At 54.9% G+C, this 19,734-nt stretch overlaps 1 protein-coding gene and 1 pseudogene across 2 annotated transcripts in view; both read left to right on the top strand.

Moving 5' to 3' along the window:
- Positions 1 to 7,353: 7,353 nt before the first annotated feature.
- LOC103233595 (high mobility group protein B2 pseudogene) lies at positions 7,354 to 9,496 on the top strand (annotated as a pseudogene).
- A 2,669-nt stretch (positions 9,497 to 12,165) lies between these two features.
- STK11 (serine/threonine kinase 11) overlaps positions 12,166 to 19,734 on the top strand; it is a 24,047-nt gene continuing 16,478 nt past the window's right edge. The window contains exon 1 of one of the 2 annotated variants that reach the window (XM_073017185.1): positions 12,166 to 13,591. In XM_073017185.1, coding sequence (XP_072873286.1) covers positions 13,302 to 13,591 — 290 coding nt within the window. In that variant the 5' untranslated portion in view covers positions 12,166 to 13,301. The remainder of the gene's footprint in view (positions 13,592 to 19,734) is intronic. The other variant, XM_007994585.3, reaches the window with a different exon arrangement.

The raw sequence follows: 19,734 nt of genomic DNA, 5'->3' as shown, positions 1-19,734 counted from the left end.
CGCAATGGATGCAGGATATAACCGAGTCATTCCATTCCAGGTAATACCCAAGCACCCACGGGAGGATGGACATCCATGGAAAAGCCTGTGGACAAATTTCATAGTAGCAATTTCTTCTTCTTATGCTTCTTGTTCTTTTTTTTTTTTTTTTGAGACAGAGTCTTGCTCTGTCACCTAGGCTGAAGTGCAGTGACGTGATCTCGGCTCACTGCAAGCTCCGCCTCCTGGGTTCAAGCAATTCTCCTGCCTCAGCCTCCCGAGTAACTGGGACAACAGGCGCGCGCCACTGTGGGGCTAATTTTTTGTATTTTTAGTAGAGACAGGGTTTCACTGTGTTAGCCAGGATGGTCTCGATTTCCTGACCTTGTGATCCGCCCGCCTCGGCTTCCCAAAGTGCTGGGATTACAGGCCTGAGCCACCGTGCCCAGCCACGCCTGGCTAATGTTTTTGTATTTTTAGTAGAGACAAGGTTTTACCATGTTCCATATGCTGGTCTCAAACTCCTGGGGTTCAGTGATCCACCCACCTTAGCCTCCCAAAGTGCTGGGATTACAGGCGTGAGCTACTGTGCCCCGCCCAAATTCTCTAATTTTTAAAAATCGTTTCTGGGCTATGGATCTGAGTAAGTCCTTCAATTGGTGAGCAGTTTATAAACCTCTTGTGTGCTTTTTATTTAGTTTATTTTATTATATTTTATTTCTGACACAGAGTATCGCTCTGTCACCCAGGCTTGAGTGCAGTGGTACGATCTGAGCTCACTGCAACCTCCACCTCCAGGGTTCAAGCGATTCTTCTGTCTCAGCCTCACGAGTAGGTGGGATTACAAGTACCTGCCAGCATGCCTGGCTAACTTTTGTATTTTTAGTAGATACAAAAATTATCTGTTTTTTTATGTTGGCCATGTTGGCCAGGCTGGTCTCGAACTCCTGGTCTCAAGTGATCCTCCCTCCTGGCCCTGCACAGTGCTAGGATGTCAGGCTGAGCCACCTCGCCAGCCTTTTATGTGCCTTTTAATCTGCAGGCTCACCCTCCCTGTCTCTTTCTGTGGTTTGTTTTTGTTTTGTTTTGTTTTTCTTTTTCTCTTTTGTATGAAACCCAGTTGTTTTTCCTGTTAAGTTTCCCACAGTCTAGAATTACTGATTTTTTTCTGCGATAAGTTTTTGAATAGGTGATACATTCCCTTGTTGTAAAACTGAAGAGTCAAACGAATACCCAGACTGCAGCCGCTGGGGAAAAGAGTGTGGTAGCCCCTCAAGAAGTTAAATGGAGGCCGGGCACAGGGGCTGGGCGTGGATGCCGGGTGCAGGGGTGGATGCCTGCCACTCCAGCACGCTGGGAGGCCAAGGCAGGAGGATCACTTGAGGTCAGGAGTTTGAGACCAGCCTGACTAACTTAGCAAGACCTCATCTCTACCAAAAAAAAAAAAAAAAAAAAGGCCGGGCGCGGTGGCTCAAGCCTGTAATCCCAGCACTTTGGGAGGTCGAGACAGGCGGATCACGAGGTCAGGAGATCTAGACTATCCTGGCTAACACGGTGAAACCCGGTCTCTACCAAAAAAATACAAAAAAACTAGCCGGGCGAGGTGGCGGGCGCCTGTAGTCCCAGCTACTCGGGGAGGCTGAGGCAGGAGAATGGCGTGAACCCGGGAGGCAGAGCTTGCAGTGAGCCGAGATCCGGCCACTGCACTCCAGCCTGGGCGACAGAGCAAGACTCCGTCTCAAAAAAGAAAAAAAATTAGCTAGGCACGGTTAATTGCTATTTTTGTCAAGATGGGTTATTGCTGTGTTGCCCAGGCTGGTTTGGAACTCCTGTCCTCAACTGATCCTCCTGAGTCAGAAGGATCAAATTAGCCCAGGAGTTCAACATAGTGAGACTCTGTCTCTACAAAAGAAATGTTAAAAAAAAAATTAACCAGGCCTGGTGGCATGCACCCGTATTCCCAGCTACTTGGGAGGCTGAGGTGGGAGGACTGTTTGAGCCAGGGAGTCTGAGGCTGCAGTGAGCTATGATCACACCACTGCACCTGAAACCCGGGCCTCTCCCATCTGTAACCCAGGCCCTCACCTACACTGTCAGCTCTTGCATCTGGAACTTGTAGAACATACCTGTAACCCCAGCCTTCACCTGAAACCCCAGTCCCCCACCTGGAACCCAGGACCCCACCGGGAACCTGGGCCTCCCCAACCTGTAACCCAGGCCCTCACCTGGAACCTGGGGCCCCCACCTAGAACGTAGGCCTCTCTGGTCTATAACCCAGGCCCTCACCTAGAACCTGGACCCCTGTGAAAACTGTGGCACTCACATGTAAACCCAGCCTCTACCTGAAACCCAGTCCCCCACCTGTAACCCAGCTTGAGCAAGAGAGCAAGACCCTGTCTCAAAAAACAAAAAAAAAAAAGGCCGGGCGCAGTGGCTCATACCTGTAATCTCAGGACTTTGGGAGGCCAGGGCAAGTGGATCACAAAGTCGGGAGTTCAAGACTAGCCTGGCCAATATGGTGAAAACACGTCTCTAATAAAAATATAAAAGTTAGCTAAGTGTGGTGGTGTGCACCTGTAGTCCCAGCTACTCGGGAGGCTGAGGCATGAGAATCGCTTGAACTGGGAGGTGGAAGTTGAAGTGAGCCAAGATCATGCCACTGCTCTCTAGCCTGGGCAACAGAGTGAGACTCCGTTTCCAAAAAAAAAGGAATAAATGTCATGTTACATATATTTTATCAGAATTCTAAAATATGTTTCATGGCAGGGCACAGTGGCTCACGCCTGTATTCCAAGCACTTCGGGAGTCTTGCTCTGTGGCCCAGGCTGGAGAGCAGAGGCGCGATCTCGGCTCACTGCAACCTCCACCTCCTGGGTTCAAGTGATTCTCCTGCCTCAGTCTCCCAAGTAGCTGGGACTACAGGCACCCGCCACCACACCTGGCTATTTTTTGTATTTTTTGTAGAGATGGGGTTTCACCGTGTTAGCCAGGATGGTCTTGATCTCTTGACCTCGTGATCTGCCAGCCTCGGCCTCCCAAAGTGCTGGGATTATAGACGTGAGCCATTGCGCCTGGCCTATTACTTTTTCTTCTTTTTCTTTTTTTCGAGGCAGAGTCTTGCTCTATCGCCCAGGCTGGAGTGCAGTGGCACGATCTTGGCTCACTGCAACCACTGCCATCTAGGTTCAAGCGATTCTCCCGCCTCAGCCTCCCAAGTAGGTGGGATTACAGGTGCTTGCCACCACGCCCGGCTAAATTTTGAATTTTTAGTAGAGACTGGGTTTCGCCACGTTGGCCAGGCTGGTCTCGAACTCCTGACCTCAGGTGATCCGCCGGCCTCGGCCTCCCAAAGTGCTGGGATGACAGGCGTGAGTCACCGCGCCCGGCCTATTTTTTAATTTTTTTTTTTTTTTCAGCCGAACACGGTTTTTGCAGCGCATCCTACACGTCCCCTCCTCCTGAGTCCTACCCTGCGCTCCTCAAGGCGCCTCCGGACCCGGAGGATCTCGCTGCGGGGCGGGGTCCAGGGCGAGGAGGCTCGGCCAGCCGGGCAGCCTCGCGCACGCGCACTCAACCCGGACGCGGGCCTCTCCGGCGCAGCCCGCGCCCGCCCCCTGGCGATCGCAGCGGTCCACACGGACCGCCGGCCCCTTTTCTATCCGCGACCGGATTCGGGGCAGGGGTCTAGGAAGGACCCCTCTGGCGGCTGCGGGGCGGTGGATGCGAGGCTTGACCCCACTCTAGTGCATGGGGGGCTGAGCTAGGTCCGTGAAGCGGGGCGGTTGGGATCAAGGCCCCGATTTTAGACCACTGGTGGAGGAGGTCTGGGACACTGGGGTCTGCAGCTGGAGAGAGGCCAGGAGGGAGGACTCGTGGGCATTTCTGCGCAGGGTGGGGTTGAACGGGGAACTGGGCATCGGTGCCAGGGGAAACGTGGGATCAGCGAGGGAGTCTAGGGGAGGAGATGGTAGGAGAGGTCCTGCCCTGCAGGCTGGAGGGGAGGATCTGTGTGTTTGGGGAGAGTCACGGGTGGATAGGAGAGATGACAGGTGACAGTCTGGAGGAAGAGATGGAGGGGAGGCCTGGGCCCTAGGCGGGGCTGGTAGAAGCCCCCACCTATAACCTGGGACGTCTGAACCTGAAACTCAGCCCCCACGTGGGACCTGGGCCTCTCCCATCTTTAACCCAGGCCCTCACCTAGAACCTGGACCCCTGTGACTGTAACCTGTGGAACTCACTGTAACCCTGGCCTTCACCTGAAGCCCAGTCCTGCACCTGGAACCCTATACCCCACCTGGAACCTGGGCCTCCCCAAACTATAATTGAGGCCCTCATCTGTAACTTTACCTGGGGCTCTCTGTTATAACTCGGGGACGCCACCTATAAGCCAGTTCCCTTAACAGAACCTGCAGTTTGGTGAGGATGAGAGAATGCAGAGAAAGTATTTTCCCCAGGACTACCATAAATAGGCATACTCATCACTTTTTCCTGTTACCATAGCATTACCATTTTTCACAGTTCACCAACCCGAGGTCACTCTGCCTCTTTATTTTTTATTTTATTTTATTTTATTTTATTTTTTTTCGAGATGGAGTCTCGCTTTGTCGCACAGGCTGGAGTGCAGTGGCGCTACCTCAGCTCACTGCAAGCTCTGCCTCCCGGGTTCACGCCATTCTCCTGCCTCAGCCTCCCGATTAGCTGGGACTACAGGCACCTGCCACCATGCCCGGCTAATTTTTTGTACTTTTAGTAGAGACGGAGTTTCACCGTGTTAGCCAGGATGGTCTCCATCTCCTGACCTCATGATCCGCCCGCCTCAGCCTCCCAAAGTGCTGGGATTACAGGCGTGAGCCACCGCGCCTGGCTCATTCTGCCTCTTTATTTTTTATTTATTTATTTATTTATTTATTTATTTATTTATTTATTTATTTATTTTTTGAGACGGAGTCTCGCTCTGTCGCCCAGGCTGGAGTGCAGTGGCCGCATCTCAGCTCACTGCAAGCTTCGCCTCCCGGGTTTATGCCACTCTCCTGCCTCAGCCTCCTGAGTAGCTGGGACTACAGACACCGCCACCACGCCCGGCTAATTTTTTGTATTTTTAGTAGAGACGGGGTTTCACCATGTTAGCCAGGATGGTCTCCATCTTCTGACCTCATGATCCGCCCGCCTCAGCCTCCCAAAGTGCTGGGATTACAGGCGTGAGCCACCGCGTCTGGCTCATTCTGCCTTTTTATATCCAGAGTGTCATCAAATTTACAAATTTGAGGCCAGGCATGGTGGCTTATGCCTGTAATCCCAGCTCTTTGGGAGGCTGAGGTAGGCGGATCACTTGATGTTAGGAGTTCGAGACCAGCCTGGGCAACATGGTGAAACCCTGTCTTAACTAAAAATAAAAAAATTATCTGGGCATGGTGGTGGGCACCTGTAATCCCAGCTATCGGGAAGCTGAGACAAGAGAATCGCTTGAACCCAGGATTCAGAGGTTGCAGTGAACCAAGATTGGGTCACTGCACTCCAGCCTGGACAATAGAGGGAGACTTCATCTAAAATAACTAAATAAAAATATGTATATATTTATGAGTTTGGTGGGGATTCATAAAATAGTGCCATCTCATTCCCAACCGTGTCTTATCTTTGATGACAGGGCCATTGTTAATCCTCCATCCAGAGAAATGAGAAGTTAGAGGCCAGGACCCCCCAGCTGAAGATTTCTGTGGGACAAAGGGCTGGGCCAGAGAAAAGGGCCCTGCAGAGGACCCTTGGAATAGCCGCCGGGGGTCTCAGGCCCCGTGGTGCCGGGAAGGACCCTTTGATCTGGTTTCGCCATATGATCTGGTTCCGTGCTGGCCCAGTTTGGCCTGGGTTGGATGCCTGCTCTGATGCCCAAAACCCCATCACTCTGAAGCAGATGGGGCCGGCATCCTGGATGAGATACCTGGGGGCTCCAGGGCACTCCAGGTGAGAGTCCCAGAGCCACCAGGGACCTGGAGTGTAGACCTGGGCAGAGGGCATACTCTCTGCCAGCCCCAGTGGGCTCACCTGTGAGGGAGGGAAGATGTTAGAATAGTTTGGTTTTTTTTTCCTTTTTTTTGAGACAGAGTCTTGCTCTGTTGCCCAGGCTGGAGTGCAGTGGCACAATCTCAGCTCACTGCAAGCTCCGCCTCCCCGGTTCATGCCATTCTCCTGCCTCAGCCTCCCCAGTAGCTGGGACTACAGGTGCCGCCACCACACCTGGCTAATTTTTTTGTATTTTTAGTAGAGACGGGGTTTCACCGTGTTAGCCAGGATGGTCTCGATCTCCTGACCTCGTGATCCGCCCGCCTTGGCCTCCCAAAGTGCTGGGATTACAGGCTGTGAGTTACCACGCCCGGCCTCTAGTTTTTGTATTTTTTGTAGAGATGGATTTTCACCATGTTGCCCAGGCTGGTCTTGGACTCCTGAACTCAAGCAATCCTCCCGCCTCAGCCTCCCAAAGTGCTGGGATTACAGGCGTGAGCCACTGCGCCCGGCCTTATTTACTGCTTAGACAGGTTCTTGCTCTGTTGCCCAGACTGCAGTGTAGTGACATAATCCCAGCTCACTGCAGCGTCAAACTCCCAGCCTCTGTTGATCCTACTGCCTCAGCCTCCCGAGTAGCTGGGACTACAAGCGTGGGCCACGGCTCCTGGCCTATTTTCAGGATTTTTTTTTTTTTTTTTTTGAGACGGAGTCTCGCTCTGTTGCCCAGGCTGGAGTGCAGTGGCCACATCTCAGCTCACTGCAAGCTCCGCCTCCCGGGTTCACGCCATTCTCCTGCCTCAGCCTCCCGAGTAGCTGGGACTACAGGCGCCCGTCACCTTGCCCGGCTAATATTTTGTGTTTTTTAGTAGAGACGGGGCTTCACCGTGTTAGCCAGGATGGTCTTGATCTCCTAACCTCGTGATCCGTCCATCTCGGCCTCCCAAAGTGCTGGGATTACAGGCGTGAGCCACCGCCCCCGGCCTTTTTTTTTTTTTTTTTTGAGACGGAGTCTCGCTCTCTCGCCAGGTTGGAGTGCAGTGGCAAGATCTCAGTTCCCTGCAACCTCCGCCTCCCAGATTCCAGCAATTCTCCTGCCTCGGCCTCCCAAGTAGCTGAGATTTCAGGTGCCCGCCACCACGCCTGGCTAATTTTTTTTAATTTTTACTACTTTTTTTTTTTTTTTTTTTTTTTTTTTTTTTTTTTTTTTTAGACAGAGTCTCGCTCTGCCTCCCAGGCTGGAGTGCAGTGGCGCGATCTCAGCTCACTGCAAGCTCCAAGCTCCGCCTCCCGGGTTCACGCCATTCTCTTGCCTCAGCCTCCTGAGTAGCTGGGACCACAGCCGCCCGCCACCTCGCCCGGCTAGTTTTTTGTATTTTTTTAGTAGAGACGGGGTTTCACCATGTTAGCCAGGATGGTCTCGATCTCCTGACCTCGTGATCCACCCGTCTCGGCCTCCCAAAGTGCTGGGATTACAGGCTTGAGCCACCGCGCCCGGCCCTATTTTTTTGTTTTCTAACTTTGGAAATTCAGTGTGTAGGCCAGGTGTGGTGCCTTATGCCTGTCATCCTAGCACTTTGGGAGGCCGAGGTGGGTGGATCACCTGAGGTTAGGAGTTCGAGACCAGCCTGAACAATATGGTGAAACCCTGTCTCTATTAAAAACACAAAAATTATCCGGGCGCGGTGGCTGATACCTGTAATCCCAGCACTTTGGGAGGCCGAGACGGGCGGATCACGAGGTCAGGAGATCGAGACCATCCTGGCTAACACGGTGAAACCCCGTCTCTACTAAAAAATACAAAAAACTAGCCAGGCGAGGTGGCGGGCGCCTGTAGTCCCAGCTACTCGGGAGGCTGAGGCAGGAGAATGGAGTGAACCTGGGAGGCGGAGCTTGCAGTGAGCCGAGATCCGGCCACTGCACTCCAGCCTGGGCAACAGAGCGAGACTCCGTCTCAAAAAAAAAAAAAACACAAAAATTATCCGGGCAAGGTGGTGTATGCCTGTAGTCCCAGCTACTCCAGGGGCTGAGACAAGAGAATTGCTCGAATCTGGAAGCAGAGATTGCAGTGAGCCAAGATCATGCCACTGCACTCCAGCCTGGGTGACAGAGCGAGACTCTGTCTCAAAAACAAAAAAGAGATTCAGTGTCGGGGGAAGCGTCTCTGTCGGGTCTGGCTGCTCTGCAGGACTCTGAGGAAAAGCTCGCACCAGGTGGACGCTGTTTTATCACCATGGATAAAAGAGACCCCAACAAGCCGAGAGGTAAAAGGCCTTTGTACCCCTTCTTCATGTAGACCTGCCGGGAAGAACACAGGAAGAAACACCCAGACTCTTCCGTCAATTTCGTGGAATTCTCCAAGAAGTGTTTGGAGAGACGGAAGACCACATCTGCAAAGGAGAAGTTGAAGTTTGAAGATATGGCAAAAAGTGACAAAACTCGTTACGACAGGGAGATGAAAAATGACGTTCCTCCAAAAGGTAGGAAAGGATGAGAAAGGAAAGAAATAGGATCACAATGCTCCTAAAAGGCCACCATCTGCCTTCTTCCTGTTTTGCTCTGAACATCGCCCAAAGATCAGAAGTGGACACCCAGGCCTATTCGTCGGGGAAATTGCAAAGAAACTGGGTGAAATGTGGTCTGGGCAGTCCGCCAAAGATAAACAACCATGTGAACAGAAAGCAGCTAAGCTAGAGGAGAGATATGAAAAGGGTATTGCTGCATATCGTGCCAAGGGCAAAAGTGAAGCAGGAAAGAAGGGCTCAAAGAAAAAGAACAAACCAGAAGCTGAGGAGGAGGAGGAGGAGGAAGATGAAGATAAGGAGGAAGATGAAGATGAGGAGGAAGAGGTTGAAGATGAAGAATACATGGCTATCCTGTAATGATGCCTGTGCAATGTGCGTGTTTTGCTAAGAATGTGAATTCAAATGTAGTTCAGTATTAGCTTCAGTATAAAACTCTACAGGTTTTTGTATAGCTGATAAGATTCTCTGTAGAGAAAATACTTGAGACAGAGTTTCACTCTTGTTGCCCAGGCTGGAGTGCAATGGAGTGATCTTGGCTCATGGCAACCTCTGCCTCCCAGGTCCTGGTTCAAGCAGTTCTCCTGCCTCAGCCTCCCAAGTAGCTGGGATTACAGGCGTGTGCCACCACACCCGGCTAATTTTTGTATTTTTAGTAGAGACGGGGGTTTCACCATGTTGGCCAGGCTCGTCTCGAACTCCTGACCTCATGATCTGCCCGCCTGGGCCTCCCAAAGTGCTGGGATTACAGGCGTGAGCCACAGCGCCCAGCCTGAGAAAATACTTTTTTTTTTTTTTTTTTTTTTTGAGACGGAGTCTCGCTCTGTCGCCCAGGCTGGAGTGCAGTGGCTGGATCTCAGCTCACTGCAAGCTCCGCCTCCCGGGTTCACACCATTCTCCTGTCTCAGCCTCCCGAGTAGCTGGGACTACAGGCGCCGCCACCACGCCCGGCTAGTTTTTTTTTTTTTGTATTTTTTAGTAGAGACGGGGTTTCACCGTGTTAGCCAGGATGGTCTCGATCTCCTGACCTCGTGATCCGCCCATCTCGGCCTCCCAAAGTGCTGGGATTACAGGCTTGAGCCACTGCGCCCGGCCGAGAAAATACTTTTTAAACACGCAGGTTGGCCGGGTGTGGTGGCTCATGCCTGTAATCCCAGCACTTTGGGAGGCTGAGGTGAGCAGATCAGCTGAGGTCGGGAGTTTGAGACCAGCCTGGCCATCACAGTGAAATCCTGTCTCTACTAAAAATACAAAAAAAAAAAAAAAAAAAAAAGAGCCAGGCGTGGTGGTGGGTGCCTGTAATCCCAGCTACTCGGGAGGCTGAGGCAGGAAAATCACTAGAACCCCGGAGAAGGAGGTTGCAGTGAGCCGAGATCACGCTATTGCACCCTAGCCTGGGCAACAAGAGCGAAACTCTGCCTCAAAAAAAAAAAAAAAAAAAAAAAAAAAAAAGATGCAGGTTGTAGTTTTTCAATGGGCTACTACATGCAGTTAGATTTTACAGCTTCTGATGTTGAGTGTCCGTGTGTGTGTGTGTGTGTGTGTATATATATATTTTTTTTGAGACAGAGTCTCACTCTTTTTTTGTTTTTTTTTTTTTTTTTTTTTGAGACGGAGTCTCGCTCTGTCGCCCAGGCTGGAGTGCAGTGGCCGGATCTCTGCTCACTGCAAGCACCGCCTCCCGGGTTCACGCCATTCTCCTGCCTCAGCCTCCCGAGTAGCTGGGACTACAGGCGCCCGCCACCTCGCCCGGCTAGTTTTTTGTATTTTTTTAGTAGAGACGGGGTTTCACCGTGTTAGCCAGGATGGTCTCGATCTCCTGACCTCGTGATCCGCCCGTCTCGGCCTCCCAAAGTGCTGGGATTACAGGCTTGAGCCACCGCGCCCGGCCCCAGAGTCTCACTCTTATCCCCCAGGCTGGAGTGTGATGCCACAATCTCAGCTCACTGCAACCTCTGCCTCCCGGATTCAAACGATTCTCCTGCCTCAGCCTCCCAAGTAGCTGGGATTACAGGCATGCGCCACCATGCCCGGCTAGTTTTTGTATTTTTAGTAGAGATGGGGTTTCACCATGTTGGCCAGGCTGGTCTGGAACTCTTGAGCTCAGCTGATCCACCCACCTGGGCCTCCCAAAGTGCTGGGATTACAGGCGTGAGCCACCACAACCTGCCTAATGTCCCTAAATATTTAATGGGTTTTTAAAAATTTCTTGTATATGGCAGCACACCAGACTTGTAGGAATTACTATCAATAGTAAATTTTTTGTTTTTTAGGATGCCGCATTTTTAAAAATTTTGTAATAAAATTATGTATATATAAAAAAAAAAATTCCGTGTGTAGTTTACACAGCACATCTCCATCCAGGCACTTCAGAGAATGACTTAGGAGGGGTTCTTGGAGGAGGCGGCTTTTGAATTCATCTTCAAGGATTCTTTCTATAATGGCCACCAAGTATTTCCTGAGTCAGTTCCATGCGTCCTGCAATTCTCTGAAGGGGCGTGGGACCTACGGATGCCACAGTTATCCAGCATATCCCCAGATTCCAAGAAGTTTGAGTATGAGCCAGCTATCAGTCCAGAAAACAGATATCAAAATAAGTTTGGGCTGGGGAGTGTTTACTCATCTTCTGTTTTCTGGGAGAGATCTTTTTTTTTTTTTTTTTTTTTTTTTGAGACGGAGTTTCCCTCTTGTTGCCCAGGATGGAGTGCAATGGTATGATCTTGGCTCACCGCAACCTCCCAGGTTCAAGCGATTCTCCCGCCTCAACCTCCTGAGTAGTTGGGATTACAGACGTGCATCTGTAATCTCTACTAAAAATACAAAACTTAGCCGGGCATGGTGGCGCACGCCTGTAATCCCAGCTACTCGGGAAGCCGAGGCAGGAGAATCGCTTGAACCTAGGAGGCGGAGGTTGCAGCAAGATAATTTGTTCCAGCAAAACAACGTGGCGCTAGTGCAGGAAAAGGTGGAAAGGACGGGGCTAGCACAGGAGGGTTCAATATTTTCAACCTTATCAAGCCATATTTTGGCAACTCTTGTTTTTCACCAGAAGCCTCCGCTGGGCTCGTCCTAGCGCTGTCCTGAGGCTTCCCCCATGAGTTCCGACAGGGTAGAGGCCGCCCTGAGCGTTTCTCTCTCCCCTGGCCCAAGAGAGCCTTAAACCAAGGATTTTTGACTGGAATTGGCCACTTTGGGTTACTTTTTGACCCTTGACCTCCCCCCAAAGGGGGATCCGGGGGAGGGGCTCTGGCTGGGGTGGCCCCGCTCCTTCCAGGTCCGCGAGCCCAAGTTCTCGCCCACCGGGCTGAGCCCTCCCCGCGGCCGTTCAGCGAGGCGGTTGGCACCAGTGACCTACGACCCCCGTCCCCAACCCCTCCGAGGTCGCAGCCGTGGCCTCCACTCCGTATGCCTGCTTCCCGCCCCCTGCCCATGACGGGCGTCTCCACGGGCCAATGAGCGGGCCGTATCCACCCCTCGGGCGGGGCCAAGCGCCGACCAATCCCCGTTCGGGCGCCCGGCCGGGTCCAAACGCTCCAATCCTCAGCGGCGGTGGGGCGGGCAGGGGGGGCGGGGATTGCAGGTTCAGCCAACGGGTGGACACGTCGTCCTCGCGAGGAGGCGTGTCCTGCGGCCAGGCGTGCGGCGTCCGCGGCGGCGCAGGGAGGGGGAGGGAGGTAAACAAGATGGCGGCGGCGTATCGGGCGCGGAAGGGGGAGGCGGCCCGGAGCGCCCGCGAGTGAGGCGCGGGGCGGCGAAGGGAGCGCGGGCGGTGGAACTTGCTGCCGCGGCCTTGGATGGGCTGGGCCCCCCTCGCCGCTCCGCCTCCTCCACACGCGCGGCGGCCGCGGCGAGGGGGACGCGCCGCCCGGGGCCCGGCACCTTCGGGAACCCCCCGCCCCGGAGCCTGCGGCCTGTGCCGCTTCGGCCGCCCGGGGCCCCGTGGGGCCCCCGCCGCCGCGCCGCCCCGCAGACCGGACGCTGAGGGCACTCGGGGTGGGGCGCGCGCTCGGGCAGACGTTTGCGGGGAGGGGGCGCCTGCTTGGCCCCGGCGACCACCGCGGGGGTCGCGGGTCGGCTCGGGGGGTGCCCAGTGCGGGCCCTCGCGGGCGCCGGGCAGCGACCAGCCCTGAGCGGAGCTGTTGGCCGCGGCGGGAGGCTGCCCGGACGCCCCCACCCCCCCGAACGCTCGCCCGGGCCGTCGAGAGTCGGCGCCCCCCGGGAGGTCCGCTCGGTAGTCCGCGGCGGAGCGTTTGCGGCTGGGACAGGCGGCGGGACCCGGGCGTCGCCGGAGACACCCCCAGCGAAGTTGGGCTCTCCAGGTGTGGGGGTCCCGGGGGGCAGCGACGTCGCGGACCCCGCCTGTGGGATGGGCGGCCCGGAGAAGACCGCGCTTGGCCGTGTTCACGCTTGTCCGTGGGCCTGAGGTCCCCGGAGGATGACCTAGCACTGAGAAGCCCCGGCCGGCCTCCCCAGGGCCTCCGAGGACGAAGTTGACCCCGACCGGGCCGTTCCCCAGTACCGAGGCCCGGGTCCCACTGCAACTCGCGTCTGAGCCGCCGTCCCGGACGCCCGGTGCCCGCGGGTCTGCAGACCCTGCACCGGGCTCGGACTCGCAGCCGGGACTGACGTGTAGGACAATCGTTTCTGTTGGAAGAAGGGTTTTTCCCTTCCTTTTGGGGTTTTTGTTGCCTTTTTTTCTTTCTTTTTTCTTTGTAAAATTTTGGAGAAGGGAAGTCGGAACACAAGGACCGCTCACCCGCGGACTCAGGGCTGGCGGCGGGACTCCAGGACCCTGGGTCCAGCATGGAGGTGGTGGACCCGCAGCAGCTGGGCATGTTCACGGAGGGCGAGCTGATGTCGGTGGGCATGGACACGTTCATCCACCGCATCGACTCCACCGAGGTCATCTACCAGCCGCGCCGCAAGCGGGCCAAGCTCATTGGCAAGTACCTGATGGGGGACCTGCTGGGGGAAGGCTCTTACGGCAAGGTGAAGGAGGTGCTGGACTCGCAGACGCTGTGCAGGAGGGCCGTCAAGATCCTCAAGAAGAAGAAGTTACGAAGGATCCCCAACGGGGAGGCCAACGTGAAGAAGTAAGTACGGCTTGCTGGGGCCGGGGCCAGCCGGGGCCGGGCCGGGCGGGCCAGTCACTGTGCGGATGGTTCTGTCTTCCTTCTCTCCTCCCTCCCTCCCTTACTTCCTCTTAACACCCAGAGCTGGACCCGGCCGGCGCCTGTGTCCTCCGTGCCAGGGAGAGGTTGGTTGGAGGCCTGCGTTACGGACTTTCCCTCAGGCAGGGCCAGTTGTCGCAGCGGGGCGTGCGTTTGCTTGGGCTCTTCTGTTTGGACGCCCTGGTAGCGAAACCCTCCTAAGAAGGGAGCGGCCCCCAATCCCCTAAGTCTAGCCCCGTGGCTCCCCCAGCTGTCCAAGGAGCAGAGGCGCCCAGTGGAATGAGCCTGTGTTTATTTGGGCGCCGAGAGTTTGTGTGCGGCCGCCAGCAGGTTTTCTGCGCAATGTGTGGCGGTTACCGGGGCCAGGAGAAAATGTGATTTGTTTATCCTGTCAGAGGGGAACCCTGGGCTGCCAAAAATAACTGCACCGGCTTATCAGCCAGCAGGAGGGAAACGTAGCCTTTCCTCATTTGCCAGGGATGTGACGCTGGAAGCGTCCCTGGCCCCCAGCGCTGGCAGCCCTGCCGGAGGAGGACTGTGCCTCCCTCCCGAATTGCATCCGGAAGACCTTACTTTTCAAACTGATTTCTTCAGTCATGGGGCTGCCGCTGGGCATCCCGGACGCCTCTGCATCTGTGCGCGGAGAAGCTCCTACCGAGGGCAGTACGGGCCGGCCTGAGCCTCTCCCAGCTGGTGGGGGGGGGTGTCCCTTCCTTATCGCAACCAGACACGCTGCACCTGCCGTCGCCTGGCGGGCCGTGCCCAGGCCCTGCGCCTCTCCCAGCCCTCTTCACTTTCATAACTTTGCCTCCTGTTTCCAAGAAAGGACCTTATCTGCGGGGCTAGGCCTCGAGGGACTGGCGGGACACCCTGCACAGGGCACCATGACCTTGGAAGGAGGGCTGGGGAGGGGCCCCTGCCCTGTCTGCTCTCACCTCCCTCCTGCTCAGGGGCCCTGGGGCTCACATACTTCTTTTTTTTTTTTTTTTTTTTGAGACCAGAGTTTCGCTCTTGTTGCCCAGGTTGGAGTGCAGTGGTGCGATCTTGGCTCGCTGCAATCTCCGCCCCCTGGGTTCAAGTGATTCTCTTGCCTCAGCCTCCCGAGTAGCTGGGATTACAGGCGCTTGCCACTGTACCTGGCCAATTTTTGTATTTTTTTTTTTTTTTTTTTTTTTTTAGTAGAGACGGAGTTTCACCATCTTGGCCAGGCTGGTCTTGCACTTCTGACTTTGTGATCCACCCGCCTCAGCCTTCCAAAGTGCTGGGATTAAAGGCATGAGCCACCGCAACTAGCCAACACGCTTCTTAATCAGCATGCGGGCTGTGACGTGCAGAAACCAGGGACACAGGCTCTGAAGTTTGTACTCCGGAGCTGGAGCAGTCGGGGTTAAATGGGAGCGGCTGGGAGGGGCGTGTTTCCACCAGGCCTTTCTGATATCTCAGCACCCAGTCTGGACCGGGTAGAAGGCCAGTGCCTGGAGTCGGTGGAGCAGTTGCCCATGCCTGGTCTCTGTGAGATGGGTTGGTCAGGGGCTGGGCAGAGCCTGTGCTGGGGGTAGCAGGTGACCTCTAAAGGGGCCAGTGACAGCCACTCTCCTAGCAGTCAGAAACCCACCCTTAGGGGTTGGGCACAGTGGCTCACACCTATAATCCCAGCACTTCGGGAGGCTGAGGTGGGCAGATCACCTGAGGTAGGAGTTTGAGACCAGCCTGGACAACATAGTGAAACCCCGTCTCTACTAAAAATACAAAAGTTAGCCGGGTGTGGTGGTGCATGCCTGTAATCCCAGCTACTCAGGAGGCTGAGGCAGAAGAATTGCTGGAACCTGGGAGGTGGAGCTTGCAGTGACCAGAGATCGCACCATTGCATTCCAGCCCAGGAGACAGAGCAAGACTCTGTCTCAAAAAAAAAAAAAAGTCTGGTTTGAGTTTTGACAAACGTATACGCAAGGTCAAAGGGAAGACAGATGCTGGGGGGAGGAAGCCAAACTGTGAGTGCGAGCCCCCTGCTTTCCTGAACAGTCAGTGCAGGAGGTCCCAGGAGCTCAGGTGAGCACCTGAATGGTAGGGCGGAGCCTGAGGGTCTTGGTGGAGACAGGCCAGAGGGTTGCAGGAACCCAGTCTCACCCAGTGCATGGGGGAACAGGAGGGAACACTGAGGCAGGGAGGCAGAGGAGTTGGCAGGACCTGGACTGGACTGTGCGGCGCAGCTCCCCACAACTTATGACCCCACCGGCCTTGAAGTGAGTGATGCACCCTCACTCCTGTTCAGCGTCCAATGTCATCCTGGCCCTGAGTGTGCAACGGCTTTGCCCTTGTGAGGCCCCCTGGGCTGAGGGCTGAGCCCTGTCCCTTCCTGGCCACCGTCTGCAGGGACCGTCTGCCATCAGGAGCTGCCCGGTTTGCAGCTGTGATTTAAGAGCCGCTGTACTCCTCCAGCCCCCTGGGTGCTGCCAGGAGGTCCCCCTACTCTGGGAGCTGGTGTGTCCTGACTGGAGGCTGCCACGTGCAGAGTGCCGTCAAGCAGAAGGGGTGTCCACTGCCCAGCCCTGAGGCCCAAGGCCTTGGCCAGCCTTGCTGCCAGCGCTGCAGGGAAAAAGCCTCCTTTGTGTGTGGGAAGCTTAATAAACTCCGCTCAGATTGTGTCTCGCAGCGAGTGTCTGGAACCTTCCAGACAAGCCTCAGGCGTCCGGTCCTCCAGGTGGTGTGGAAAGCGTGGGCAATCACCAAGGGGGGTGGGTTGGGGCAGATGGAGCCAGCATGAGTCCTGTCCCTTCCCTTCCTTCCCAGAAAGGCAGCCCTGGACTCCGTGCCTTGTCCCGCTCTTACCGGTAAAAAGTGTAATCTTATTAGAAACAGGAAAGTTCCAAAAAGCATCAATAAGTTAAAAAGAGGGTTGGGCATGGTGGCTCACGCCTGTACTCCCAGCACTTTGGGAGGCTGAGGAGGGCAGATCACAAGGTCGGCAGTTTGAGACCAGCCTGGCCAACATGGTGAAACCCGGTCTCTACTAAAAATACAAAAATTAGCTGGATGCAGTGGCTCACGCCTGTAATCCCAGCACTTTGGGAGGCCGAGGTGAGCGAATCATCTGAGGTCAGGAGGTCAAGACCAGCCTGGCCAACATGGCGAAACTCCATCTCTACTAAAATACAAAAATTAGCCAGGAGTGGTGGCGGGCGCCTGTAGTCCCAGCTACTTGGGAAGCTGAGGCAGGAGACTCGCTTGAACCCGGGAGCCAGAGATTGCTGTAAGCTGAGATCATGCCACTGCACTCCAGCCTGGGCAACAGAGTGAGACTCTGTCTCAGAAAAAAAAAAATTGGCCAGGTGCGGTGGCTCACGCCTGTCATCCCAGAACTTTGGGAGGCCAAGGCGGGTGGATCTCCTGAGGTCAGGAGTTAGCCTGACCAACATGAAGAAACCCTGTCTCTACTAAAAATACAAAATTAGCTGAGCATGGTGGCGCACGCCTGTAATCCCAGCTACTCAGGAGGCTGAGGCAGGAGAATCACTTGAACCCAGGAAGCAGAGGTTGTGGTGAGTCAAGATCATGTCATTGCACTGCAGCCTGGGCAACAAGAGTGAAATTCCATCTCAAAAAAAAAAAAAAAAGGCTCCGGGGCCGGGCATGGTGGCTTATGTCTGTAATCCCAGCAGTTTGGGAGGCCGAGACAGGTAGATCACAAAGTCAGGAGTTTGAGACCAGCCTGGCCAACATGGTGAAACCCCGTCTCTACTAAAAATGCAAAAATCAGCCAGGCGTGGTGGCACGTGCCTGTACTCCCAGCTACTTCATCTGAGGTCAGGAGTTCAAGACCAGCCTGGCCAGCATGGCGAAACTCTGTCTCTACTAAAAATACAAAAATTAGCCAGGCATGGTGGTGGGCGCCTGTAGTCCCAGCTACTGAGGCAGGAGAATCGCTTCAACCTGGGAGGCGGAGATTGTGGTGAGCCAAGATCGGGCCATTGCATTCCAGGCTGGGCGAGCCTGGGAGAGGAGCGAAACTCCGTCTCAAAAAAACAGTTAATTAAAATAAAATAAATCAGTGCCGTAGGCTGTTTCTGGTAGGCAGTGGTTTCCTGGGGTGGAGCAGAGAAGGCCTGGAAAGGGTCGCTTGCTCCCAGCCTGGCTCACCGTGCTTCTCGGGGGACAGCAAGGCCGGCTGCTGCTGCAGAGCCCACGGCAGAGTTCTGTGGGGGCGCAGGCAGAAGGCCGCCATGCCTCCCTTCCCCTTTCCACCCCAGTGAGAGTGGGCTCGAAGGCAGGGAGTGTGCCCGCCTTGTGGAGCCTCCATAGAGGCACCCAGGGTTTCCGTGAGTGCATAGCCTGGCTGCGTCCCCCGGCCCTCCCCATTCCTGTCATTTCCACCTGTTGCAAAACACTGTGCTTTCGTGTCTTTTCTTTCTACCTGTTTGCTAATGTGAACATCACCACTGCCGTTGCAAACGGGCCGAGATCGGGACTGTGGCTTTCCCATCCGCACCGCCCTGACTGTCCAGCCGGGAGGTGGGAGGTGGGCGGCACTGACTGTGCGAGGTTGGGGCGATGATTGGCAGATGCTTGGACCTATGGTAAAGAGGATTTTCGCGAGTTGAGCGTCAGTCCTGGACTTTGTAGATGTTTACATCCCAGGCATCCTTTATGGGGTTCCAGCATCTGTTCAGGCTCCTGCGCCAGCCGTGTGAAGCCTGGGTGTCCTCGAGGCCTCTGTTTGTCCCCCTCTCTGGGCAGCGGGAGGGACAGCTCTGAGACCCAGTGGGAGCTCAGGGGCTGGGCAGCCGCAGAACAGCGTGGATGATGGGTCCACTGGGGGTTCTGGGCTGGGTGCACAGTGGGCTTCTGGTGCCCAGCCAGCTGGGGCAGGCCTGGAATGTTGGTTCCTCGCCCAGGATCTGGGGTGCTGCGGTAGCTGTCGGAATCAGTGAGGCGGCCGGACGGCCCGTATGTCCCACAAACGCCACCGTGGTGCTCAGATTGGACTCAGTTTTCTTAACAGCTTTTTTTTTTTTTTTTTTTTTTTGGAGACAGGGTCTCACTGTATCACCCAGGCTGGAGTGCAGTGGCCTGATCATAGTTCCGGGCTCAGGTCATCCTCCTACCTCCAAGGTAGCTGGGACTACAGACATGTGCCACCACACCCCGCTAGTTGTTTGTAGAGATGGGGTTTCGCCATGTTGTCCAGGCTGGTCTCAAACTCCTAGACTCAAGTTATCCGCCTGCCTGGGCCTCCCAAAGTGTTGAGATTACAGACGTAAGCCACCGCCGCACCCAGCCAAGGGTTTTATTGGCGTGTAATTCACATATCATAAAGTTCACCTTTTTACTTTTATTATTTTTTTGAGACAGGGTCTCACTCTGTCGCCCAGGCTGGAGTACAGTGCCGCGATCTCGGCTCACTGAAACCTCCACCTCCTGGGTTCAAGTGATTCTCCTGACTCAGCCTCCTGAGTAGCTGGGCTTACAGGCGCCTGCCACCACACCTGGCTAGTTGTTGTATTTTTAGTAGAGAAGAGGTTTCACCATGTTTGCCAGGCTGGTTTTGAACTCCTGACTTCAAGTAGTTCGCCTGCCTCGGCCTCTCAAAGTGCTGGGATTACAGGTGTGAGCCACTGCTTCGCCACGTTCAGCTTTTATTTATTTATTTATTTGTGAGACGGAGTATCTCTCTGTCCCCCAGGCTGGAGTGCTGTGGCACGGTCTCAGCTCACTGCAAGTTCCGCCTCCTGGGTTCACGCCATTCTTCCACCTCAGCCTCCCGAGTAGCTGGGACTACAGGTGCCCACCACCATGCCCGGCTAATTTTGTTTTTGTATTTTTAGTAGAGACGGGGTTTTACCATGTTAGTCGGTATGGTCTCAATCTCCTGACCTTGTGATCTGCCCGCCTCAGCCTCCCAAAGTGCTGGGATTACAGGCGTGAGCCACTGCACCCGGCCTACCTTTTTTTTTTTTTAATTTTATAGAGACAAGGTCTCACTGTGTTGCCCAGGCTGGTCTTGAACCCCGGACCTTAAGTAATCCTACCCGGCCTCCCAAAGTGCTGGGATTACAGATGTAAGCCAT

This window comes from Chlorocebus sabaeus, chromosome 6 (assembly GCF_047675955.1).
Source record: "Chlorocebus sabaeus isolate Y175 chromosome 6, mChlSab1.0.hap1, whole genome shotgun sequence".
Taxonomy (NCBI): domain Eukaryota; kingdom Metazoa; phylum Chordata; class Mammalia; order Primates; family Cercopithecidae; genus Chlorocebus; species Chlorocebus sabaeus.
The sequence above is the reverse complement of the archived record's forward strand: the minus strand, read 5'-3'. Positions and strand labels throughout refer to the sequence as shown.